Below are 25497 nucleotides of genomic sequence, written 5' to 3' on the forward strand. Positions count from 1 at the left end.
ATGCATTATGGGCCGGAATCCCCCTCCCCGCGCGGTGCATACTGGGCCCGGCCGCGGTGCATGCTGGGCCGGGGAGGCCCCCGCGCGGGGCATGCTGGGTCGGCTGGGCCCGGCCGCGGTGCACTGTGGGTCCGCTCGGCTCCCGCAGGAGGCGGTGGCGGAGCCTGGATCAGGCCGGAGCCCGGGGGGGTCTGAGGCCCGGATCCCCCCGGCACGGAGCGGGGACCCCCGGGATGGGAGACCGCGGCCGCGGTGAGCCGGGGGGGGCGAGACACCCCGCGGGGCCCCGCCCGGACCCGCCCTGCGCGGGGGGGCACCCGGGGGTGCTGGCAGGGGCGTGACGTAGCGTGGGGCCCGGCCCGCCGAGAGCCGGGGGGTGCTGGGTGCCCGGGGGCGGAGAGGAGGGGGAGGGTGCTGGGTGCTCAGGGCGGAGGAGGGTGGGGGTGCCTGGGGGCTCAGGGGTGCTACGGGCGGAGGGGTGGGTGCCCGGGGAGGTTGCTAGGGGCGGAGGGGTGGGTGCCCGGGGAGGGTGCTGGGGGAGGTTGCTAGGGGCTCAGGGGTGCTACGGGCGGAGGGTGGGTGCCCGGGAGGGTGCTCAGGGCGGAGAGGAGGGTGGGGGCGCCCGGGGGCTGCTAGGTGCTCAGGGGTGGTGGTGGTGGTGGTGGGGTGCCTGGGGAGGTTGCTAGGGGCGTGGTGGTGGGGTGCCCGGGGGAGGTTGCTGGGTGCTCAGGGCGGAGAGGAGGGTGGTGGGGTGCCCGGGGAGGGTGCTGGGTGCCCGGGGGAGGGTGCTGGGTGCTCAGGGGTGGAGAGGAGGGTGGGGTGCCCGGGAGGTTGCTAGGGGCTCAGGGGTGCTGGGGCGGAGGGGTGGGTGCCCGGGGGAGGGTGCTGGGTGCTCAGGGCGGAGAGGAGGGTGGGGGTGCCCGGAGGGGAGGTTGCTAGGGGCTCAGGGGTGGAGGAGGGTGGGGGTGCCCGGGGGGGAGGTTGCTAGGTGTTCAGGGGGTGCTAGGGGTGGAGGGGGTGGGTGCCCGGGGGGAGGGTGCTGGGTGCTCAGGGCGGAGAGGAGGGTGGGGTGCCCGGAGGAGGTTGCTAGGGTGCTCAGGGGTGGAGAGGAGGGTGGGAGGGTGGGGGTGCCCGGGAGGTTGCTAGGGGCTCAGGGGTGCTAGGGACGGAGGGTGGGTGCCCGTGGGGAGGGTGCTGGGTGCTCAGGGCGGAGGAGGGTGGGGGTGCCCGGGTGGGTGCTGGGTGCTCTTGGGGTGGTGGGGGTGCGGGGAGGTTGCTAGGGGCAGAGGGGTGGGTGCCCGGGGGAAGGGTGCTCAGGGTGGAGAGGAGGGTGGGGAGGCCCGGGGGAGGGTGCTGGGTGGTGGTGGGGTGCCGGAGAGGTTGCTAGGGGCGGAGGGGTGGGTGCCCGGGGAAGGGTGCTGGGTGCTCAGGGCGGAGAGGAGGGTGGGGGTGTGCCCGAGGGGGAGGGTGCTCGGGGCAGAGAGGGGGGGGTTGCTGGGTGCTCAGGGGGTGGAGAGGAGGGGGTGCTAGGGATGGAGGGGGTGGGTGCCCAGGTGGGAGGATGCTGGGTGCTCGGGTCAGAGAGGAGGCTCCATGCGAGCAGCCAGTGAGGTCAGGCAGGTTTGGGGGGGGGGCAGCATGAATAATGGTGGGGTTGGGAGATTGCAAAGTAGGGGGTGGGGTGGGTCCCAGGCAAGCCCTTCTCGGGGTCTCTCCTCCACTGTGGGGGTCTTGTGTTCCAGGGACCCCTGGCTGGGGTGGGCTGTCCCTCTCTGGGATTCTGGGGAGACCTGTCCCCCAGAGCACATACCCCCCACACTAGTAGGCTGAGATCTGCACAGGGATTGCAGGTGGAAGGGGAAATAAGGGTGTTATGAGGTTGGGGGACCATTCCCAGTGCTGGGGGATTGGGGCAAGGGGGTGCCTCACTGGGAGAGGGCCCATTTCCGGGGGCCACTCCTGATCCTCCTCCCTCCCCCAAGGTGCCTGTTGCTGGGGTGATGGGCAGAGAAGGGTGATCATGTGCTCACTGGACTCTTGTGCAATAGCGGGGGTGGGGGGGAAGTGCAGACATCTGGGCAGACACTGACCTGCAGTAACCCCAGGGTGAGGTGCCATGCTGCTGGAGGCCCTGCCCTTGGTGCCCCATCTCCCCAGGGGTCAACACACTGCAAAGGGAGGGTCCCGGCTGTGCCTTGTCACCCCAGGGGGTGCATGTTACTGGGGGCCCTGCCCTCGGTGCCCTGTCTCCCCAACTGGGCGCCATGCTGCGGGGGAAGTGTCATCCCAGTTGTCCCCCATCTCCTTGGAGGGGGGGGCACATCTCCCCAGCCAGGCGCTCGGGGTGCCACACTGTTGGTGGGGGAGGGGGATGTCCTGGCTGTGCCCTGTCTCCCCAGCCGGGCACCAGGGGGTGCTATGCTGCATCAGGGGTGGTGTTTCAGCTGTCCCCTGTTTCCCTGGGGCGGGGGCACATCTCCCCAGCCAGGTGCTCGGACGCCACATTGCCAGGGTGTGTGTGTACTGGTTGTGTCCTGTCTCCGCCCCGTCTCCCTGCTAGGCACTGGGGGCCGCTGTGCTGATGAGCTAATTCCCTTCTCTCCGCCCCAGACTGCAGGAGCCCCGACAGTTCGTCTCTGAGCTCATCACCCCCACCGGAGCTCTCGGCCCCACTTCACCCCTCCATGATCAGCTCGGCCATGACCTCCTCCATCAACTCGCCCGTCAGCAGTTTGGGCTCCCCCTTCCCCGTCATCAGCTCGTCCCTGGGGTCCCCTGGGCTCCCAGCCACGCCCTCCAGCGGCTATGGCCCCGTAAGCAGCCCCCAGGTAAGGGGGAGGGTGGCTCCTCCCCCAGGGGGCAGAGGAGAGCTGGTGGGGGGTGGGGAGGGGGACTGGGGGCTTCCCCAAGGGGGTGCAGCGCCATGGAGCCGAGCCCTGGGGAGAGGGTTTGGAGTTAGGGGGATGGTCTCCTCGGAGGGAGAGGAGCCGGGATCCAGTGTGCGGGGACGGGCAGCCAGTGAGTTGGGAAGTGGATAAAATAGGGAACGTGCCCCAGTTGGGAGAGATGAGATGAGGGGTCACAGACATGATGGGGATAGGGGCGTGTGTGGGGCTGGGCTGGGGGCCACAGGGGTAAGGGGAGGGAAAGGCTGAATCCTAGCAGTGACTGGGGCGTGCTCCTCTGGGGGCTGATACCCATGAGGGGATGGGAGCTGAGGGGAGGGATTGGGGAGTGGGGCAGGCTCCCTGGCAGGGTAGCCAGGTCAGCTCACATCTGTCTGCACCCAGATTAACTCCACTGTGAACCTGTCGGGCATGCACTCCGTCAGCAGCTCGGAAGACGTCAAGCCCCCCCTGGGCGTGCGGGGTCTGCCGTGCCACCCCCACGGTGGCATGATGCCGGGGAAGCGCCTCTGTGCCATCTGTGGGGACAGATCATCAGGTACCGGGGGCCAGGGCGCCTGGGTTCTATCCTCAGCTGTGAAAGGGGAGTGGGGACGAGTGGGCTAGAGCGGGGAAAGGGGGTGGGGGGGCTGGGAGCCCCGACTCCTGGGTTCTATCCCTGGCTGTGAGAGGGGAACTGGCTGTGGAGGGCTAGGAGCCAGGACTCCTGGGTTCTGTCCCTGGCTGTGAGAGGGGAACTGGCTGTGGAGGGCTAGGGGCCAGGACTCCTGGGTTCTATCCCTGGCTGTGAGAGGGGAACTGGCTGTGGAGGGCTAGGAGCCAGGACTCCTGGGTTCTGTCCCTGGCTGTGGGAGGGGAGCTGGTTGTGAAGGGCTGGGAGCCAGGACTCCTGGGTTCTATCCCTGGCTGTGGGAGGGGAGCTGGTTGTGGAGGGCTGGGAGCCAGGACTCCTGGGTTCTGTCCCTGGCTCTGGGAAGGGAGTGGGTTGCGGAGGGCTGGGGGCCCGGACGCCAGAGTTCTCCCTGACTCTCCCCCTCCCCCTAGGGAAGCACTACGGGGTGTACAGCTGCGAGGGCTGCAAGGGTTTCTTCAAGCGCACGATCCGCAAGGACCTGACCTACACGTGCCGGGATAACAAGGACTGCATCGTGGACAAGCGCCAGCGTAACCGCTGCCAGTACTGCCGCTACCAGAAATGCCTGGCCACTGGCATGAAGAGGGAAGGTACTGCCCACCTGGGGGCGGGGCCTGTGGAATGGGGCGGGACCAGAGGGAAAGGGGCCAGGGCAGATACTGGCACTACTAGAAATGCCTGGCCACTGGCATGAAGAGGGAAGGTACTGCCCACCTGGGGGCGGGGCCTCTGAGAGGGGGCGGGACCAGAGAGGGGGCGGGGCCAGTACTGGTACTACAGCTACCAGAAATGTCTGAGTGGAGGGTGCCCCTCTGGGAGGTGTAGGAGGAGCAGCAGCGGGGGGGTGGTGGTGGTGGTGGTTTCCTATGCCGTGTCTTACCTCGCAGGAGGGACGGCAGCAGAGGGCAGGGAAGTCTTTGTTGTGGCAGGTTCTGTGCTGTGTCTGACCCCCCCCCCCCCCCTGCAGTGCAGGAAGAGTGGCAGCAAGGCACGGGGAGGGCATTGTCGGGGGGGGGTGATGATGTCTGTGCCATGTCTGACCCGTCCCCGTCCCCCCCAGCGGTGCAGGAGGAGAGGCAGCAGGGAGTGTGGGGGGGTGATGATGTCTGTGCCATGTCTGACCCGTCACTCCCAGCGGTGCAGGAGGAGTGGCAGCAGGGAGTGTGGGGGGGTGATGATGTCTGTGCCATGTCTGACCCGTCCCTGTCCCCCCGCCCCAGCGGTGCAGGAGGAGCGGCAGCAGAGAGTGGGGGGGGTGATGATGTCTGTGCCATGTCTGACCCGTCCCCATCCCCCACAGCGGTGCAGGAGGAGGGGTAGCAGGGAGTGTGGGGGGGTGATGATGTCTGTGCCATGTCTGACCCGTCCCCATCCCCCCCAGCGGTGCAGGAGGAGCGGCAGCAGGGAGTGTGGGGGGGTGATGTCTGTGCCATGTCTGACCCGTCCCCCGCCGCGGGGCCGGAGGCGCGGCAGCAGGGAGTGGGGGGGGGTGATGTCTCTGCCATGTCTGACCCGTCCCCGTCCCCCCCAGCGGTGCAGGAGGAGCGGCAGCAGGGAGTGTGTGGGGGGGTGATGATGTCTGTGCCATGTCTGACCCGTCCCCCCCCCCCAGCGGTGCAGGAGGAGCGGCAGCAGGGAGTGGGGGGGGGTGATGTCTCTGCCATGTCTGACCCGTCCCCGTCCCCAGCGGTGCAGGAGGAGCGGCAGCAGGGAGTGTGTGTGGGGGGGTGATGTCTCTGCCATGTCTGACCCGTCCCCGTCCCCCCCAGCGGTGCAGGAGGAGCGGCAGCAGGGAGTGTGTGGGGGGGTGATGATGTCTGTGCCATGTCTGACCCGTCCCCGTCCCCCCCAGCGGTGCAGGAGGAGCGGCAGCAGGGAGTGTGGGGGGGTGATGATGTCTCTGCCATGTCTGACCCGTCCCCGTCCCCCCCAGCGGTGCAGGAGGAGCGGGAGTGGGGGGGGGTGATGTCTGTGCCATGTCTGACCCGTCCCCGTCCCCCCCAGCGGTGCAGGAGGAGGGGCAGCAGGGAGTGTGGGGGGGTGATGTCTGTGCCATGTCTGACCCGTCCCCGTCCCCCCCCAGCGGTGCAGGAGGAGCGGCAGCAGGGAGTGTGGGGGGGTGATGATGTCTCTGCCATGTCTGACCCGTCCCCGTCCCCCCCAGCGGTGCAGGAGGAGCGGCAGCAGGGAGTGTGTGGGGGGGGTGATGATGTCTGTGCCATGTCTGACCCGTCCCCCCCAGCGGTGCAGGAGGAGCGGCAGCAGGGAGTGTGTGGGGGGGGTGATGATGTCTGTGCTATGTCTGACCCGTCCCCGTCCCCCCCCAGCGGTGCAGGAGGAGCGGCAGCAGGGAGTGTGTGGGGGGGGATGATGTCTGTTCCATGTCTGACCCGACACCCACCCCCCAGCAGTGCAGGAGGAGCGGCAGCAGGAGTGTGTGGGGTGATGATGTCTGTGCCATGTCTGACCTGGCCCGTCCCCCCAGCGGTGCAGGAGGAGCGGCAGCAGGGAGTGGGGGGGGGTGATGTCTGTGCCATGTCTGACCCGTCCCCGTCCCCACCAGCGGTGCAGGAGGAGCGGCAACGGGGGAAGGAGAAGGACGGCGAGGGGGATTTTGCAGGCGGTGTGAATGAGGAGATGCCGGTGGAGAAGATCCTGGAGGCAGAGCTGGCCGTGGAGCAGAAATCGGACCAAAGCGTCGATGGCTCTGGCACTGGGGGCAGCTCGGTGAGCGCGGGGGGCGGGCAGAGCTGGGAGGTGGAAGGCAGAGCCAGGCCCTGGCAAGGGGCATGTCCGGGGAGGTCACGGGGCTCCAGAGGGGTGGGGTTTCAGGTCTGGGGGGGAGGCAGGGGGCTCTGGGGACGGGGGGGTCCTTGGGGTAGGGCTGGGTTCTGGGAGGGGGAGGGCAGGGGGCTTTGGGGGGGCAGAGCAGGAGGGAGGGAGAGTGGAGGCTGCGGTGTGGGGGGAGGAGGCTGCGTCTGACACCCCCCCCGCCCCGTCTCTGACCCTGCCCTCCAGCCAAACGACCCGGTGACCAACATCTGCCAGGCGGCCGACAAGCAGCTCTTCACGCTGGTGGAGTGGGCCAAGCGCATCCCTCACTTCTCAGAGCTGCCTCTGGATGACCAGGTCATCCTGCTGCGGGCGGGTGAGTACACGGGGTGCAGGGTTGGGATGTCCCCCTGTGGGCAGGGGAGTGATGGGTGGGGGCGGGACATCCTGCTGTGGGCGGGTGAGTGACACGGGGTGCAGGGGCGGGATGTCCTGCTGCGGGTGGGTGAGTGACACAGGGTGCAGGGGCGGAACGTCCTGCTCGGGCGGGTGAGTGACACAGGGTGCAGGGGCGGAACGTCCTGCTCGGGCGGGTGAGTGACACAGGGTGCAGGGGCGGGATGTCCTGCTGCGGGCGGGTGAGTACATGGGGTGCAGGGTTGGGATGTCCCCCTGCGGGGAGGGGAGTGATGGGTGGAGGCGGGACATCCTGCTGTGGGCGGGTGAGTGACACGGGGTGCAGGGGCGGGACGTCCCGCTGCGCGGGCGGGGAGTGACCGCGGTAGGGGATGAGGGAGGCAGGCGGGTGAGTGATGGGTGGGGCGGGGAGTGACCGCGGCGGTAGGGGGTGAGGGAGGCAGGCGGGTGAGTGATGGGTGGGGCGGGGAGTGACCGCGGCGGTAGGGGTGAGGAGGCAGGCGGGTGCCTCCCTGGGGCTGCCCTCAGGCAGAGGGCAGTGGAGTGAGACAAGGGGGCTTTGGTGCGCATGGTTGCAGGCTGTCCCCTAGAGAAGGAGGGGACCCCAAACTGTCCCCTCTGGTCTGTGGCTCCTGGGGACAGGTCCTGTTGCAGTGGGGCGACTGCCAGGGGAACTGGGTTGGCTTTGCTTTTAAGTAACATGGCGGGTGGGGTGGATTCCCCTCGCCCCTCACAATGGGGGCGGTCCTGGGTACAAGCTGTGGGAAGGCAGGGGATGGGGGGGGGGGCTCTGGGCACAAGCTGTGGGGAGAGGTTCTGTGGGGGTGCAGGGGATCTGGGGTGCCCAGGCCTGGCTCTCAGCCGCTCTCCCTGCACCCCAGGCTGGAACGAGCTGCTCATCGCGTCCTTCTCGCACCGCTCCATCTCGGTGAAGGACGGGATCCTGCTGGCCACGGGGCTGCACGTGCATCGCAACAGCGCCCACAGCGCCGGCGTGGGGGCCATCTTCGACAGGTGGGGGGCAGGGGCCCAGGGGGCTGCGCTCACGGGGGGGCACAGGGCTGGCAAGGAGGCTGTGGTTCCCATGGGGCACAGCAGCGGGCGGTCCGAGGGGGCCTTTGCTGACAGGTGGGGATGGGGTCTCCAGGGCATGGTGTTGGGGTTTGGGGGGGTCGGGGAGCCCGTGCTGAGCTCTCAGTGGGGGGGGCGTCCCTGCCCCAGGGCCCACTGATGTGTGCCCCTCCCCCCCCCCAGGGTGCTGACTGAGCTGGTCTCCAAGATGCGGGACATGCGGATGGACAAGACGGAGCTCGGCTGCCTCCGGGCCATCATCCTCTTCAACCCGGGTAAGGGACCCCCCCTGAGACCCCCCTGGCACTGCCTGCCCCCCCATCCTCTTCAACCCGGGTAAGGGACCCCCCTCTGAGACCCCCTGGCGCTGCCTGCCCCCTCATCCTCTTCAACCCGGGTAAGGACCCCCGAGACCCCTGGCGCTGCCTGCCCCTCTTCCTCTTCAACCGGGGGAAGGGAGCCCCCTCTGTGACCACCTGGCGCTGCCTGCCCCCCTCATCCTCTTCAACCCGGGTAAGGGACCCCCCCTGAGACCCCCTGGCGCTGCCTGCCCCCCTCATCCTCTTCAACCCGGGTAAGGGACCCCCCTGGCGCTGCCTGCCCCCTCATCCTCTTCAACCCGGTAAGGGACCCCTGACCCCTGGCGCTGCCTGCCCCTCATCCTCTTCAACCCAGGTAAGGGACCCCCTCTGAGACCCCTGGCGCTGCCTGCCCCCCTTCATCCTCTTCAACCCGGGTAAGGGACCCCTGGTGCTGCCTGCCCCCCTCATCCTCTTCAACCCGGGTAAGGGACCCCTCGAGACCCCTGGCGCTGCCTGAGCCCCCCCATCCTCTTCAACCCCGGTAAGGGACCCCCTGAGACCCCTGGCACTGCCTGCCCCCTCGTCCTCTTCAACCCGGGTAAGGGACCCTCCAGAGACCCCCGGGCGCTGCCTGCCCCTCATCCTCTTCAACCCTGGTAAGGGACCCACCTCTGAGACCCCTGGCACTGCCTGCCCCTCATCCTCTTCAACCCGGGTAAGGGACCCCTGAGACCCCTGGTGCTGCCTGCCCCCCTCATCCTCTTCAACCCGGGTAAGGGACCCCCCTCTGAGACCCCTGGCGCTGCCTGCCCCTCATCCTCTTCAACCCGGGTAAGGGACCCCTCTGAGACCCCTGGCACTGCCTGCCCCCTCATCCTCTTCAACCCAGGTAAGGGACCCCTGAGACCCCTGGCGCTGCCTGCCCCTCATCCTCTTCTACCCGGGTAAGGGACCCCCCTGGCACTACCTGCCCCCCTCATCCTCTTCAACCCGGGTAAGGGACCCCCCTGAGACCCCCTGGCACTGCCTGCCCCCCCCATCCTCTTCATCCCGGATAAGGGACCCTCCTGGGACCTCCCCCAATCCCCTGGTGCTGCCTGCTCTCCATCATCCTCTTCAGCCAGGTATGGGAGGCCCCTGAAACCTCCCCTAACCCCCCAGTGCTGCCTGCCCCTTGTCATCCTCATCAGCTGGGGTAAGGGACCACCCCGGGACCACCCCAGAACCCCCCCAACCTCTCAGCGCTGCCTACCCCTGCCCCCCCATCATCCTCTTCAACTCGGCTAAGGGACCCCCCTGAGACCTCCCCCAACCCCCTGGCCCTGCCTGCCTCCCTCAGCCAAGGTAAGGGACCTCCCCAGAACCCCACCCCCGCAACCCTGGGACTCCTCCCCCCATTGTCCTCTACAATCCTGGTAAAGGACCCTGTGGCGGCCGACCCCCACCCAACCAGTTGTCCACCACCGTATTCACCTTGGGGTCTCGTGACCCTGTTGACCTTGCAGCCCCCCCGCCCTGGGGGAGGGGGCAGGGAGGGCTGTGTGTGCGCTGACCCAGGAGGGCTTGTGTGTGCTGCCCCCCCACAGATGCCAAGGGGCTGTCGAACCCTGGGGAGGTGGAGCTGCTGCGGGAGAAGGTCTACGCGTCTCTGGAGTCCTACTGCAAGCTGACGTATCCCGAGCAGCAGGGCAGGTACGAGGGTGGGCAGTGGTGGGGGGGTACCCCAGGCAGTGGGGCGGGTACGGGGGTGGGGTAGCAGGGGTACACCGGGCAGTGGGGCGGGGATAGGGCAGTGGTGGGGCGGGTACCCCAGGCAGTGGGGCGGGTGCGGGGTGGGGTAGCTGGGGGTACACAGAGCAGTGGGGCAGTGGTGGGGGAGGTACCCCAGGCGGTGGGGCGGGGACCGGGGTGGGGTAGCAGGGGTACACAGGGCAGTGGGGCGGGATGGGGCACTGGTGGTGGGGTACCCCAGGCAGTGGGGCGGTACGGGGTGGGGTAGCGGGGTACCCTGGGCAATGGGGCGGCGGTGGGCAGTGGTGGGGAGGCATGCTGGGCAGTGTGGGGGTATGGGGTGGGGCAGTGGGGATACCCCAGGCAGCAGGGAGGTACAGGAGTGGGGCAGCAGGAGGTATGCCGGGCAGTGGGGCAGGTACCGGGGTGGGGCAGCGGGGTACCCCTGGGCAGTGGGGCGGGTATGGGGATGGGGTAGTAGGGGTACACAGGGCAGTGGGGCGGGTATGGGGATGGGGCACTGGTGGGGCGGGTGCGGGGTGGGGTAGCGGGGGTACCCTGGGCAATGGGGCGGGTACGGCGGTGGGCAGTGGTGGGGAGGCATGCTGGGCAGGGTGGGGGGGTATGGGGGTGGGGCAGTGGGGGGATACCCCAGGCAGCAGGGGAGGTACAGGAGTGGGGCAGCAGGGGGTACGCCGGGCAGTGGGGCAGGTATGGGGTGGGCAGTGGGCGGGTACCCCTGGCAGTGGGGCGGGTATGGGGTGGGCAGCGGGGGTACCCCTGGGCAGCGGGGCGGGCACGGGGTGGGCAGCGGGCGGGTACGGGGGTGGGGCAGGAGGGAGGAGAGGCCGGGATGGTGTTGGGGGCAGGGGTCAGTGCCCGGGTGTCTGCGCCTGGAGCCGCTCACCCGGGAGCGGGGGGTGCTGCTGCTGTCGGGGAGGCCAGTTCTGCTTCTGGAGCAGTAGATGCTGCAGGTGGCCACTAGGTGGTGCCAGCTCCCTGTGCCTGACCCAGAGCTTGTCTGCCTTGGGGGTGCAGTGAGAATGGGGCGGGGGTCTGGGGCAGTGATGGGGATGCAGGGGACTGTGTGTACGGGGATGTTGGGGCTGTGGGGTGCTGTGTGTAAGGGGAGCATTGGGGGTTCTGGGGCAGTGATGGGGGATGTTGGGGTTCCAGGATGCCGTGTACAGGGATGTGGTGCTGTGTGTATGGGGAGCGTGGGGTTCTGGGGCAGTGGTGGGGATGTTGGGGGTGCAGGATGCCGTGTGTGGGTGCAGTGTGTAAGGAGCGTGGGGTTCTGGGGCAGTGGTGGGGGATGTTGGGGGTGCAGGATGCCGTGTGTACGGGGGATGTGGGGTGCTGTGTGTAAGGGGAGCGTGGGGGGTTCTGGGGCAGTGATGGGGTATGTTGGTGCAGGATGCCGTGTGTACGGGGAGCATGGAGGGTTCTGGGGCAGTGGTGGGAGATGCAGGGTACTGTGTGTACAGGGGATGTTGGGGGATGTGGGGTTCTGTCTGCGCGGGGTGGTTCTGGAGCAGTGATGGGGTATGTTGGGTGTGCAGGGTGCTGTGTGTACAGGGGATGTTGGGGGATGTGGGGTGCTGTGTGTACGGGGAGCGCGGGGGGGTTGGGGGGCTGTGGTGGGGGATGTTGAGGGTGCAGGGTGCTGTGTGTACAGGGGATGTTGGGGGATGTGGGGTGCTGTGTGTACGGGAGTGCGGGGGTTCTGGGGCAGTGATGGGGTATGTTGGGGGTGCAAGGTGCTGTGTATAGGGAGCGCGGGGTTCTGGGGCAGTGGTGGGGATGTTGGGGTGCAGGATGCCGTGTGTGCGGGGATGTTGGGGATGTGGGGTGCTGTGTGTAAGGGGAGCGTGGGGTTCTGGGGCAGTGATGGGGTATGTTGGTGCAGGATGCCGTGTGTACGGGGAGCATGGAGGGTTCTGGGGCAGTGGTGGGAGATGCAGGGTACTGTGTACAGGGATGTTGGGGATGTGGGGTGCTGTGTGCAGGGAGCCGGGGTTCTGGGGCAGTGGTGGGGATGTTGAGGGTGCAGGGTGCTGTGTGTACAGGGGATGTTGGGGGATGTGGGGTGCTGTGTGTACGGGAGTGCGGGGGTTCTGGGGCAGTGATGGGGTATGTGGGGGGTGCAAGGTGCTGTGTGTACAGGAGATGTTGGGGAGGGGAGTGTGTGGGTTCTGGGGCAGTGATGGGGTATGTTGGGGTGCAAGGTGCTGTGTGTACGGGAGCGCGGGGTTCTGGGGATGTTGGGGGTGCAGGATGCGGGATGTTGGGGATGTGGGGTGCTGTGTGCAGGGAGCGTGGGGTTCTGGGGCAGTGGTGGGGATGTTGGGGTGCAGGATGCCGTGTGTACGAGGATGTTGGGGATGTGGGGTGCTGTGTGTACGGGAGCGCGGGGTTCTGGGGATGTTGGGGTGCAGGATGCCGTGGGATGTTGGGGGATGTGGGGTGCTGTGTGTATGGGGAGCGTGGGGGGGGTTCTGGGGCAGTGGTGGGGGATGTTGGGGGTTTAGGATACCGTGTGTATGGGGAGCACGTGGGGTTCTGGGGCAGTGATGGGGGCAGCAGAGGGTACAGTGTATATAGGGAACGTAGGGGGTTCTGGGGCAGTGATGGGGTATGTTGGGGGTGCAGGATGCCGTGTGTAAGGGGGATGTGGGGGGTCCAGGATGCCGTGTGTACAGGAGCGTGGTGGGTTCTGGGACAGTGCTGGGGCTTGTTGGGCTGTGTGTGTGTCCCGGGTGCCGTGTGTACGGGGAGCGGGGGGGGTTCTGGGGCAGTGGTGGGAGATGCAGGGTACTGTGTGTATAGGAGATGTTGGGGGATGTGGGGTGCTGTGTGTACGGGGAGCGCGGGGGGTTCTGGGGGATGTTGGAGGTGCAGGATGCCGTGTGTACGGGGGATGTTGGGGGATGTGGGGTGCCGTGTGTATGGGGAGCACGTGGGGTTCTGGGGCAGTGGTGGGGGCAGCAGAGGGTACAGTGTATATAGGGAACGTTGGGGGTTCTGGGGCAGTGGTGAGGCAGTGATGGGGCAGCAGAGGGTACAGTGTATATAGGGAGCGTAGGGGGTTCTGGGGCAGTGATGGGGTATGTTGGGGGTCCAGGATGCTGTGTGTACGGGGGATGTTGGGGGATGTGGGGTGCTGTGTGTACAGGGAGCGCGGGGGGGGTTCTGGGGCAGTGGTGGGGATGTGGGGTGCAGGATACTGTGTGTATGGGGAGCACGGGGGTTCTGGAGCAGTGATGGGGGCAGCAGAGGTACAGTGTATATGGGTTCTGGGGCAGTGATGGGGGCAGCAGAGGGTACAGTGTATATAGGGAACGTAGGGGGTTCTGGGGCAGTGATGGGGGCAGCAGAGGGTACAGTGTATATAGGGAACGTAGGGGGTTCTGGGGCTGTGATGGGGTATGTTGGGGGTCCAGGATGCAGTGTGTGCGGGGATGTTGGGGATGTGGGGTGCTGTGTGTACAGGAGCGCGGGGGTTCTGGGGCAGTGGTGGGGATGTTGGGGTGCAGGATACCGTGTGTACGGGGAGCATGGGGTTCTGGCGCAGTGATGGGGGCAGCAGAAGGTACAGTGTATAGGAACGAGGGGTTCTGGGGCAGTGATGGGGTATGTTGGGGGTCCAGGATGCCATGTGTACGGGGGACGTTGGAGGATGTGGGGTGCTGTGTGTACAGGGAGCGTGGTGGGTTCTGGGACAGTGGTGGGGTATGTTGGGGGTCCAGGATGCCGTGTGTACGGGGGATGTTGGGGGATGTGGGGTGCTGTGTGTACAGGGAGCGTGGGGGGTTCTGGGACAGTGGTGGGGGATGTTGGGGTGTGTGTGTCCAGGGAGCCGTGTGTACGGGGAGCGTGGGGGGTTCTGGGGCACTGGCTGAGGGATCTCCCCACCCCCCATCTAACCCCCCGCCTGCCCCCCAGATTCGCCAAGCTGCTGCTGCGCCTACCGGCCCTGCGCTCCATCGGGCTGAAGTGCTTGGAGCATCTCTTCTTCTTCAAGCTCATCGGGGACACCCCCATCGACACCTTCCTCATGGAGATGCTGGAGGCCCCCCACCAGCTGTCCTGAGCCCCTGGCCGGCCACACGAGAGCGGCGCAGCCTACGGCGGCTCCCCGGCGCCCACCGCTGGACTGGGGGGCTGCGGACTCTTTGGGGGGCTGCCAGGAGAAGGCCCTGGGGGTAGCGTTGTCAGTTGCGTGTTGGGGCCCCCTGGGTGTACCCCCTTTCCCCATTCCTGGTTTGGGAGCCCCCTAGGGAGTACCCTGTGTGCCTGCCTAGAGCTGGGGTGGCCCCAGACCGCTCCCCAGGGGTGGACCATGGGGTGTACCTCGTCCCCCCAGTTGCTGGCACCCCCTGGAGGTACCCTAGGTCCCTCGTCCGTAGTGGGGTGCCCTGGGCTGACCTCCCAGGCTCCCTCAGTGCTGTGGCACCCCAGTATCGGTGTGCTGGGGGGCAGCAAAGCTAGAGATTTCAGGTAGGGGGGTGAGAGGAGCCCCCCCAAATTCCCCACTGTAAAATAATCCCCCGTCTCCCCCTTCTCTCAGCAGGGCAGTGGGACCCCCCATGACATGGGAAGCCTGGCACAGCCCCTCACCTTGTGGGAGGACCTTCTGGCCTCACTCCCTTCAGGGGTTCCTGGCATGGCCCCCTTCCCCTGTCTGGGGGGGGGTCTTCTGGCGAAATCCCTCTCGAGTGCTCCTGTGAGGAATGGGTGTGTGTGGAGAGACTCCTGTGCTGTTGGTGGTTGGGGGGAGGGGGTCTGTGTCATTGCTGACCCCCCCCCCCCGGGCCCGTGGGGCTGTTACCTGCCCTGGGAGGGGCCAGCTCACGTCTGTCATTAGTTCTCAAACCCCCTCCCCCGCCTCCTTGCCATTCTGCCAGGGGAATGGTGTGGGGCTTGGGGGATTGTGCCCTGCTTGCCCCCCCAACCCCCATTTCTCAGGCACCCGGTTAGCACTTTGAATCGACACCCTGCGCCCCTCCCCCACCTCAAACTATGCAGCAGGTACCAGACCCCCCTCCCCCTCCGGAGTCCAGACTGCAGCCTCCCCCAGCCACACTGACCATGAGCTCTCCCGTGGGGGTGGGGGGTTATTGTAGGTCCTACAGCCTCGGGGGTGGGGGGGGTCTGTGGCTGTGAGCTGGCGCTCAGACCCCTGGTGAATTGGGGGTGGCAGGAATGTCACCCCCCCATTTGCAGGGTCTGGGGGGCACCCCTGCTTGGACAGTTTGTTTGAGTTGCTGTGGGGGGAGGGGTGTGTCGGTGGGGGCCCTGCCTTAGCAGCGCCCCCCTTGCGCTCGGCCCTTCTCGCCCGCCCCTCCCCTGTTATTTTCGCTTTTATTATTATTAACACCCCCCCCCCCATTGCTTTGGAGTTACAGTGATTAAAGCTGCTGCTTCTCAACCACGGACAGCGCCTCCCGCTGGTGGTGACGGGCCGGTGCCCTGGGGGTGTTCTGCGCAGGCTGGGACATGGGGGGGCAGGGGGTGTTCCTCTGGCACCGGGGGGGGGGCAGGGGGTTTTCCTCTGGGACCCGGGGGGGTGGATGGGACTGTGGGGGCAGGGGTGTTCCTCTGGGACCGTGGATGGGAGGGGTGTTCCTCTGGGACCCGGGGTGGATGGGACTGAGGGGCAGGGGGACTGGGACCGTGGGGGGCAGGGGTGTTCCTCTGGGACCCTGGGAAGGGATGTTTCTCTGACATCGAGGGGACAGGGACCTGGTGGGGGGGGGCGGCGATGGTCCAAACTTTGACCAAGGTGGGGGGCTGGAAGAGAGCAGGATGGGGGGAGGGGGAGTGGTCCACAACTGGACCCGGGGGCGGGGGAAGGAGAACAGAGGGAGGATGGTTCAAACTGGGACCCAGGAGGGCTGTGGGGGGGGGGTGTCCCTGAGTGACTCCCCTGCTCATCAGGGTGGGGTGGGTTGGTCCCACGGCCTGGGGCTGAGCTGTGACCCCCGGCTGGGATGGGGGGAACAGTTTTGGGCTGATTCACACTGTTGGGGGGGGGGTCAGTCCTTCTCCAGGGTGACAACCCAGGCGGGATGTGGGGGGCAGGGAAGGTTCTATCTGGTCTCCTGCCCCCAGCCCCACATGCTTCCCCAGTCTGCCTGGACAGCAGGGACCCTCCCTGAGCCGTGGCCTCCACCTCTATCCACAAGCGATCAGCACCCCCCAGGCCCCCCCCCGCTGCAGGGACACCTCGCCCCCATCCCTGCACAGCTGCTCCCCCGCCCCCCGCTGCAGGGACACCTGACCCCCATCCCTGCACAGCTCCTCCCCACCCCGCTGTAGGGACACCTGACCCCCATCCCTGCACAGCTCCTCCCGCTGCAGGGACACCTGACCCCCATCCCTGCACAGCTCCTCCCCGCTGTAGGGACACCTGACCCCCATCCCTGCACAGCTCCTCCCACCCCTGCTGTAGGGACACCTGACCCCATCCCTGCACAGCTCCTCCCCACACCCCTGCTGTAGGGACACCTGACCCCCATCCCTGCACAGCTCCTCCCCCCCCCCTGCTGTAGGGACACCTGACCTCCCCCATCCCTGCACAGCTCCTCCCTCCTCTGCTGTGGGGACACCTGACCCCCCCATCCCTGCACAGCTCCTCCCTCTGCTGTGGGACACCTGACCCCCATCCCTGCACAGCTCCTCCTCTGCTGCAGGGACACCTGACCCCCCCCATCCCTGCACAGCTCCCCCCCTCTGCTGCAGGGACACCTGACCCCCCCCCATCCCTGCACAGCTCCCCCCCCCCTGCTGCAGGGACACCTCGCCCCCATCCCTGTACAGCTCCTCCCCACTGTAGGGACACCTGACCCCCATCCCTGCACAGCTCCTCCCCTGCTGTGGGGACACCTCGCCCCCATCCCTGCACAGCTCCTCCCTCCCGCTGTAGGGACACCTGACCCCCATCCCTGCACAGCTCCTCCCCTGCTGTAGGGACACCTGACCCCCATCCCTGCACAGCCCCCTCTGCTGTGGGGACACCTGACCCCCATCCCTGTACAGCTCCTCCCACTGTAGGGACACCTGACCCCCATCCCTGCACAGCTCCCCTCCCCTGCTGTGGGGACACCTGACCCCCCATCCCTGCACAGCTCCTCCGCCCTCTGCTGTAGGGACACCTGACCCCCCATCCCTGCACAGCTGGGTCCCCCCAATACCTCCCCTCTGCAGTAGGGACATGTGACCCCCCTCCCCGCACAGCCAAGTCCTTTCCACCCACCCTGCTCCCCACTCGTGCACACAGCCTCCCCCCCAGCTACCCCCCTCCTCCTGCCCTTGCATCGGGGGGGGGGCGCTGCAGCAAGAGCCCAGTGGCAGCCGGCCGCTTCCCGTGGGGTCCCTGCCCCCGCCAGGAAACACCCCTTCCCGTGGCCTGAGATGACCCCGCTGTGTCTCATCAATGGGGCTTGTCTGAGCTGAGTGTGGGGGGGCGGACAAGGGGGGCTTTGTTCAGCCGGCCTGGGCCCCGCTCAAAGCTGCCCTGTGCCTGGAGCTGAGCTCACCTGCCGGGCCGGGGACCCCGCACAGACCTGGCTCCAGTGGGCAGGATCGGGCCCCTCGGTCTGGTCCCCCAGCCCTGGGAGCAGCTGGGGGCAGGATCGGGCCCTTCCTGTCTGTTCCTCCCCAGCTGTTCTCTGGGCTGGGGAGGGGATTGGGCCCCCCAACCTCCTCCACCCCCCAGTCCTGTTAGCTGCTGGGGGGAGGAGGCAGGACTGGGGGCTCTAAACTCTCCCCCCCCTGGTTTGTGGGGGGGGATGGGTTGGGATATTGCCTGTGGGGGAGGGGCAGGGGAGGTTAGGGGGCTCGGATATTAGGTGGGGTTGACCCCTTGTGCTAGGGGCGGGTCTCGGATACTGGGGGTTGGGGGACTCCTACAGGAGTGGGTGACACTGGGTCCCAGGTGCCCCCTAGGGAGGAAAGGCCCCATTCCCTCCCCTCCTGGTCCCCCTAGACAGCCAGTCCCCGGGCGTGGGGCTGGATCAAGGCAGGTCGGGGGGGGCGGAGGGCAGGAGGGTATGGGGGGGGAGTGATGGGGGGTGGTGCAGGGAACGGTACCTCTCCTCTGGCCACAGTGTCTATTTCTGGTTCCAGCCCAGAGCAAACTCCCATCTCCCAAAATAGCTGGGGAGGTGGGGCAGCGTCTGTGTGGGTGAGTGTTAGACAGGGGGTGTCTGTGGGTTACTGGTGTTTGTCCTCCTGGGGGGCAGGAGGCAGCTGGAGTGGGGTGGGGGGGACCAAAGATACGGCTCCAGCAGAGGTAGCTGCCCCCCCTTGAGGGACCCCATTTGGCCCCCAGTTATGGGAGATCCAGTGCTGCAGACCCCCCCCATCTCCACCCTGGTGGGAGTCCTAGAGGTGGGTACAGATGTGCACAACCCAGCGTGCCCTTGGAGAAACAGGCATTGGTGCAAAGCACACACTTGTGCACAGACAAGCTGGCCTCTGAAACACTGGCCAGCACGAATCCGCCCACCTCTGGGCAGGCGCACGTGCACACACACACACGCACATGTGGCACATGCACTGACATATGCCAAGCACACATGCCTTGTGAGACACACACGACTCCCTCACACACACTAGTGCAATGCACACAGGTGCACACAGGCCGGCCATGCGATTCCCACGCAGGTCCTGCCCCCTGCAGGATGTTCCCTGCCTCACGGACAGTGGGGGGCCTGTTCCCAGCCAGGCTACCGTGGGCACCCCCCATCCCGGCGCAGAGCCCGGCCCCGTGGCTGGGAGCTGGCCGGGCGGGGGCCGTGCCGGGGCCCCTTTGAACCTGGGCAGCGTCTCGGTGCCGTGTTTATCCGCAGGGCGGACAGAGGCAGCTCTGTGCAGGGCATGAACGGCCCGGCTGTCTGGCTGCTGGGCCGGGGCCCAGCCACGAACCACAACCCCCCCCCTTCCCGGCTTTGACCCTGGCAGCCCAGGAACCAGCCAGCCCCTGCGCCCAGCCAGTGGGACCTGGGACACTGGGATCCCCGGCCCTGGGGTTCAGTCTCCCACCTCCCCGTGTGCCTGCTCCCCGTGCACCCACCCCCCTGGGTCCCACTGCCAAGCAAGCGCTGTCCCCGCTGGGCCATGCCCCACCCCCCAGCCGAGGCTATGGGAAGCCCTGGGCGGATGTGGGTGGCTCTGGGAGCCTCCCTGGGGCAGGCCGAGCCAGGCTGCAATTACTGGGGAACCTGTCATTGTGGGTGCTGGGGTGGGGCCGGCCTGAGTCAAGGCCTGGCCCTGGGCCACAGATGGGGCTCCCCTGCCCCCCCACTGGCTCCCCACCTGCCCCTGCCCCTCCCAACCGGCCCCCTCCCCTGCCAGCCCCGTCCTTTCCCCTATCTCCTCCTCCCAGCCAGCTTGCTGCCCCTTCCATCCCCCCAACCTTCCCCTCCCCCAACCTTCCCCTGCCCCTCAGCCTGCCCCTCCCTCCGGGGTCCCCTCATCCCAGCCTTCCCCCACCCGTCCCCTCCCCAACCTTCCCTTCCCCTCAGCCTGCCCCTCCCTCTGGGTCCCCTCATCCCAGCCTTCCCCCAACCTTCCCCTTCTATTTTCAGGCTCTGGCTCCATCTGTTCCAGCCTCCCGCCCTCAAGGCCGGGCCCCTGGTTCCTAGGGGAAGTGCTGGCTAATTACAGAGCCTTGATTACAGCTTGGGTCCGGAGCTCTGGATCCAAATATACCTCGGGCTGGGCTGGGCTGGAGTCTCCTGGGCACGGCGGCTTTCCTGTTTTCCCCCCCCCCCGCCCCGTGCCTTCCCCCCATGGGTCTCCCTGCAGGTGTCTTCCCCCCATGTCTCCTTCCCCCACGCGCAGGGAGTGGCGGGAGCACTGGGCTGGGGCCCGTCTGCTGCCTGGCTCCTGGCAGCGGGGGCTTGTCCTGGGGGCTCTAGACTCAGACCCCTCCCCAGGGGGCAGAGCTGATGGATTCCAGGGCGCTGGGGTGTCTCCGGTGCGCAGGCGGGGAGCCGCAGGGGGGCTGTTCTCCCCCCGCTGGCTGTCGGTATTTGCTAGCTGTATTATGGTAGCGCTGGGACCTCAGCCCCATTGCGCCAGGCGCAGCACAAACCCAGAGCGAAGCCCCGGCCCAGCGGTTACAGCGTAAGGCCAGGCCAAGGCCCCCCCGGAGACAGACAGACAGACGGGGGCCACAAGGCCCTGCTGCCGTGCTGCTGGGGCAGCCAAGCTGAGCCTGGTGCACCCGCAGCCTGAGAGCGGCCGGGCTGGGTCAGCCCCGGGGGTCAGCGTCCGGCCGAGGGTGTGAGCGGAACCGGGCGATCGTGGTGTCCGTCCCCGTGGCCGGGGCTGGGGCAGGCGTCCCGGTACTGGTGAGTGGGGAGCTGGCCCTCCTGCGTGGGGGCAGCTTGGAGCCAGCTGGGGTGGGGGTGGGGGCTGGTGTACGACGGTACTGAGTGGCGATGGCGTCGCGTGGGGGCTGGTTGGATGGTGACTCGGGCTGGGCAGTGAAGAACAGGGTGTTGGAGGTGGCAGGTGTATGCGCGCACACCCACAGTCACACGCGTGTGCCCAGCCTCACACATACACAGGCCTGCGACATGCACACGCGTGCATGGTTACACACTCACGCACACGGCCGCTCTGATCACGAGGCCATTTCCAGGGGAGCACGTGGCCCTGTGGAGGGGGACGGGATGGGACCCTCCTGCCTCCTGCCCACATATTGTGTCTTCACCCCCCTCACCCCGTCTCACAGACCAAGCGTGGGGCCCAGGAGGGAGGGGGCTGAGGCCCAGAGAGCCCCAGTGACTTGCCGTGGGGCCCCGGGGAGCCAGGGATCACACCAGCCAGGCCAGGGCCTCGTCCACAAGCGTGTCCTTTCCCCCCTTGCTGCCAGCGCCCACACGCACACTGACACACGTGTGCACACTGACATACACCCTCGGGCATGCTAACACACGTATGTGTGCACGCACACATGCTGTCACCCAGGCTGTGAGCAGACACACTCACACCTCTAGCCGCGCACACAGGCTCACCAGCACAGCTCCCAGTGCAGCACACAGATTTGTGGGCACCTGCACACACAGGGTCACTCATGCACAATTATCTATGCTTGTGCACCCCCCCCCTTGCTGCAGGAGCACTGGGCAGGGACCCCCACATCCATGCACCCCCCACCTCCACACCCTCCCCACACACCCCACACTGCAGGGGCCCTGGGCAGGGACCCCCGGGTGCCTATTTCGGGGAAGCTGCTGACGGGGGAGTGAGGGGAAGGTGCAGGGGCTGCATCCAAACCTGACCGATGGGCTGTGCTGGGGAGATGGAGGCCTCCTGGCTCCCACCCTCAAACTGGCCAGTCCCCGCCCTGGGGCTGGGTGGGAGCCGGCGCCCCCTAGAGGGGACAGGCTCCTGCCCCATTCCCGCCCCCCTGAGCCAGCCAGTCCCTGCCCTGGGGCCGGGTGGGAGCCTAGAGGGGACAGGCCCCTGCCCCATTCCCCACCCCCTGAGCCAGCCAGTCCCTGCCCTGGGGCCGGGTGGGAGCCTAGAGGGGACAGGCCCCTGCCCCATTCCCCACCCCCTGAGCCAGCCAGTCCCCGCCCTGGGGCTGGGTGGGAGCCGGCACCCCCTAGAGGGGACAGGCCCCTGCCCCCCTGAACCAGTCTGGATTTTGCAGCCCAGGGGCTGTGTCCCTGCTTGGGGGGGGGGGTGGATGTGCAGTCCAGGGCTGTGTGTGTGTGTGTGTGATTAGCTCCCCCTCCCTCCAAGTACACCCAGCAGGGGGAGCCCCATTTCCTATAGCACCCCCCAGGGGCTGGGGGGTTCCCTGCATGAGCGGGGGGTGGGTACTGCTAGGAGATGGGGGGGTTCCTGGGTTAGTGGGGGAGTTGCTAGGAGAGGGGGCTCTGAGCCAGGAGAGGAGATGGCACTGGGGGGGGTCTCACCTGGAATGGGTGGGGGGAGGTGGGGAGGGGTAAAGGGAGGAAGGGCATCTCTGGGGAGGATTTTTGAGTGGGGAGAGACCAGGGTGTGGGCCAGGTGGGGGGAGGGGCGGTGAGGGGCAGAGTGTGCAGGAAACTGGGTCTCCCAGGGAGAGGTGGGAGTGTGAGGGGTAGAGGGGAGGGGTCTCCCAGCTGGGTAAGGAGCCGGGCAGGGGTGGAGCGGAGCTGGGGGGGCCTGCAGGTGTGTGGGGGCTGAGATCTCAGGGTGGGAGGAGTGGTCAGGGGCGTAGGAAGGGGCGGGTCTCTGGGGAGGAGGGCAGGGCTGGGGCGAGCAGGGCAAGACTAGGGTGGGGAGGGGAAAGGAAGGATGAGGGGGTCGGGGTGGGCAGGGCTGGAGGGGGCAGTGGGGGCAGGGCTGGAGTGGGGTCGGGCAGGGCGGGAGGAGGCAGTAGCTGGGCAGGGCTTGAAGGGCAGTGGGGCAGGGCGGGGCGGGATGGAGGGGGCACGTGGTGGACAGGACTGGACGGGGACGGGCCGTGGGGAGCAGGCCGGGCTGGGAGGGCAGGACTGGAGGGCCGGGCCGGGCTGGGACAGTACAGGGAGCCGGGCAGTGGGGGCAGGGGCGGGCAGGACTGGGGAGTAGTGGGGCAGGCCGGGCTGGACGGGGTCAGTGGGGCAGGCAGGGCTGGACGGGGGCCGGGCAGTGGGGGTGGCCGGGGCGGGCAGGACTGGGGTATCGGGAGGGGGCTCAGTGGGGGCAGTACCGGGCAGTGGTGCGGGCCGGGCCGGGCTGGACGGGGGTCAGTGGGGGCGGGCAGGGCTGGACGGGGGCCGGGCAGGGGGCGGGCCGGGCTGGGACAGTGCAGGGAGCCGGGGCGGGATGGAGGGGCAGTGGGAGGTGGGGCGGGCCGGGCCGGGGGTCAGTGGGGGCTCGGGGCGGGCAGGGCTGGAGGGGGCCGGGCAGTGGGGGCGGGCCGGGCTGGACAGGGGATCAGTGGGGGCCCGGGGCGGGCAGGGCTGGAGGGGGCCGGGCAGTGGGTCGGGCCGGGGGGGCCGGGCAGGGCTGGAGGGGGGCCGGGCCGGGCTGGGACGGTGCAGGGGAGCCGGGCGCTCGCAGACAGAGCCGGAGCTACCGAGCAGCCGGGACCCCCTCGCCCTGCGCCCCCGACCCCGGGCTGCCCCCTCCGCTCCTGCCGGGCTCCGGAGAGCCCCCCTCGGCCATGGCCCGCGCCAGGCACCCCCGGGCACCCGGGCTGCTGCCTCTGCTCCTGCTGCTGCCTCTGTGCGCACGGGCAGGTACGGGGAGGGGCGCAGGGGGGTGCTCGGGGGTCTGTGTCTGGGGTGCTGGGAGGGCACGGGGGGGGTCTGTGTCGGGGTGCTCGGGGGTCTGTGTCTCGGGTGCTGGGAGGGCACGGGGGTGTCTGTGTCGGGGGGGCGGGGAGGGCCCGGGGGGGGGCTGTGTGGGGGTGCTCGGGGGTCTGTGTCTGGGGCTCAGGGAGGGCACGGGGGGGTCTCTGTGTTTGGGACCAGGAGATCTGGGACAGGGTCAGTGTCCTGCTCTGTGTCTGGGGCTCAGGGGGGTGCGGGGGGTTCTGTGTCTGGGGTGCTGGGAGGGCACGGGGGGGTCTGTGTCGGGGCACAGGGAGGGCACCGGGGGAGTCTGTGTCGGGGCTCAGGGGTGCTCGGGGGTCTGTGTCTGGGGTGCTGGGAGGACACCGGGGGGTCTCTGTGTTTGGGACCAGGAGATCTGGGACAGGGTCAGTGTCCTGCTCTGTGCCGGGGGTGTGTGTGTGTCTGCCTGTCTCTGGGACGCAGTTTCAGGGGGTGTCCGTGCCCTGGATGAGGGATCAGGGGCTGCGGAAGGAGGTCAGTGCCCAGTCCAGGGCTGGCATAGGGGGTGTCAGTGCCGGGGGACAAGGAGGGGGCAGAGGCGCTGTGGCTCTGGCATGGTCCCCTGGAGCCCGGGCGCAGGTTGGGGGGCAGGCGGGCGCCGGGTGTGGGGTCTGGGTGTGTGAGTGGAGACTCGGGGCAGGCCGGGGGTGGGTGGGTGCCCGGTGTCCGGAGGGGGGATGGGTGGGGGACTGGGGAAGGCAGGTCCCAGCTGTGACAGCTGAGCCCCAGGGAGGGGGTGTCCCTCCCTGTCACCCAGCCCCCCCCCATTGTGCTTTGCGGAGCCGCCAGCAGGTGGCCAGGGACGGCTGGGGGCACCAGCTGGGGTGATGTGGCAGAGACAGCACCTCCTCCCCTGGGCATGACGGGCAGATCCTAGGGACAGGCACTGGGGTGTGCGGGGACAGGGGGACAGGCACTGGGGCATGGGGACAAGGGGACAGGCACTGGGGCGTGGGGACAAGGGGACAGCACTGGGGTACTGGGGAACAAGGGGACAGGTACTGGGGACAAGGGGATAGGGGTTAAGGGGTTAAGGGTGCAGGAGGGTCAGAAATTCAGGGGATCTGAAAACAGGGGCCTGAATTTGGGGGTTTAGGGACAGCCTGGATTTTAGGGCAATGAGAACTGGATGAAGGCGTCATGGAGTGGGGGGCAGGGAGAGGTCAGGAATTTGGGGGGTACAATCCTTCCTTTTTATTCCACCCCAACTTTAGCCCCCCCAGCCTGTTATGGGGGAGTCTCCCCCAGGCTTGGGGGTGGATCTTGGGCAGCAGGGGGCTGTTGGGGTTTCTCTGGCACCAGAGGCAGAGTGGGGATGTCTCCGATATTGGGGAGCTCTGGGAGGGGGAATTGCTGGCATGGGGGCACAGGGGGTTCTCTGGTGCGATGGATCCAACCCTGTTTATCCAGCCTCCCCCCACCCGGACTGGCTTGGACTGAAAATGGGGGATCCGCCCCCTCGACCTGTCCGGGTTTGCTTCATTGCCCACGTGTCCTGTGGCCCAAGAGCCCCCATTGCCCGTGTGGCCTGTACCCCAGAGCCCCCCCATTGCCCACGTGTCCTGCGCCCCAAAAGCCCCCATTGCCCGTGTGGCCTGTACCCCCAGAGCCCCCCATTGCCCATGTGTCCTGCACCCCCAGAGCCCCCCATTGCCCGTGTGGCCTGTGCCCCCAGGGCCCCCCATTGCCCATGTGTCCTGTGGCCCAAGAGCCCCCATTGCCCGTGTGGCCTGCGCCCCCAGAGCCCCCCATTGCCCGCATGTCCTGTGCCCCCAGAGCCCCATTGCCCGTGTGTCCTGCACCCCTAGAGCCCCCATTGCCCGTGTGTCCTATGCCCCCAGGGCCCCCATTGCCTGTGTGGCCTGTGCCCCAGGACCCCCATTGCCCATGTGTCCTGCACCCCAGAGCCCCCATTGCCCATGTGGCCTGTGCTCCCCATATTGCCTGTGCCCCCATTGCCCGTGTGGCCTGTACCCCAGAGCCCCCCATTGCCCACATGTTCTGCACCCCCAGAGCCCCCCAATGCCCATGTGGCCTGCGGCCCCCAGAGCCCCCATTGCCTGTGTGGTCTGTGCCCCAGGGCCCCCATTGCCTGTGTCCTGCACCCCAGAGCCCCCATTGCCCACATGTTCTGCACCCCCAGAGCCCCCCAATGCCCATGTGGTCTGCGGCCCCCAGATATCCGATTGCCTGTGTGGTGGGTGCCCCCAGGGCCCGCCATTGTCTGTGTAGTGCTGCCCCCCATAGCCCCCCATTGCCCACATGTTCTGCACCCCCAGAGCCCCCCATTGCCCGTGTGTCCTGCGCCCCCCAGAGCCCCCATTGCCCATGTGGCC

At 67.9% G+C, this 25497-nt stretch overlaps 1 protein-coding gene across 2 annotated transcripts; it reads left to right on the forward strand.

Moving 5' to 3' along the window:
• Positions 1–39: 39 nt before the first annotated feature.
• On the forward strand, positions 40–14208 carry RXRB (retinoid X receptor beta). Of its 2 annotated transcripts, none has more exons than XM_039519092.1 (10): positions 40–252; positions 2611–2813; positions 3291–3444; positions 3951–4130; positions 6104–6267; positions 6559–6688; positions 7611–7743; positions 7984–8075; positions 9689–9794; positions 13779–14208. In XM_039519092.1, exons 1-10 carry the CDS (start codon positions 234–236, stop codon positions 13924–13926), a joined length of 1329 nt encoding a protein of 442 aa, XP_039375026.1. In that variant the 5' UTR covers positions 40–233; the 3' UTR covers positions 13927–14208. The 2 variants fall into 2 exon arrangements, with proteins under 2 accessions (XP_039375026.1, XP_039375025.1); XM_039519091.1 differs by having other exon boundaries at positions 41–252; positions 2611–2828.
• The last annotated feature ends 11289 nt before the right edge of the window (positions 14209–25497 follow it).

This window comes from Mauremys reevesii, unplaced genomic scaffold (assembly GCF_016161935.1).
Source record: "Mauremys reevesii isolate NIE-2019 unplaced genomic scaffold, ASM1616193v1 Contig82, whole genome shotgun sequence".
In the NCBI taxonomy this organism is placed as follows: Eukaryota; Metazoa; Chordata; order Testudines; family Geoemydidae; genus Mauremys; species Mauremys reevesii.

Excerpts from the sequence above, each read along its gene's own strand:
- RXRB (XM_039519091.1), top strand. Across the intron at positions 2,829-3,290 it reads GCCCCGTAAGCAGCCCCCAG|ATTAACTCCACTGTGAACCT; the intron begins GTAAGGGGGAGG and ends GTCTGCACCCAG. Across the intron at positions 9,795-13,778 it reads TATCCCGAGCAGCAGGGCAG|ATTCGCCAAGCTGCTGCTGC; the intron begins GTACGAGGGTGG and ends CCTGCCCCCCAG.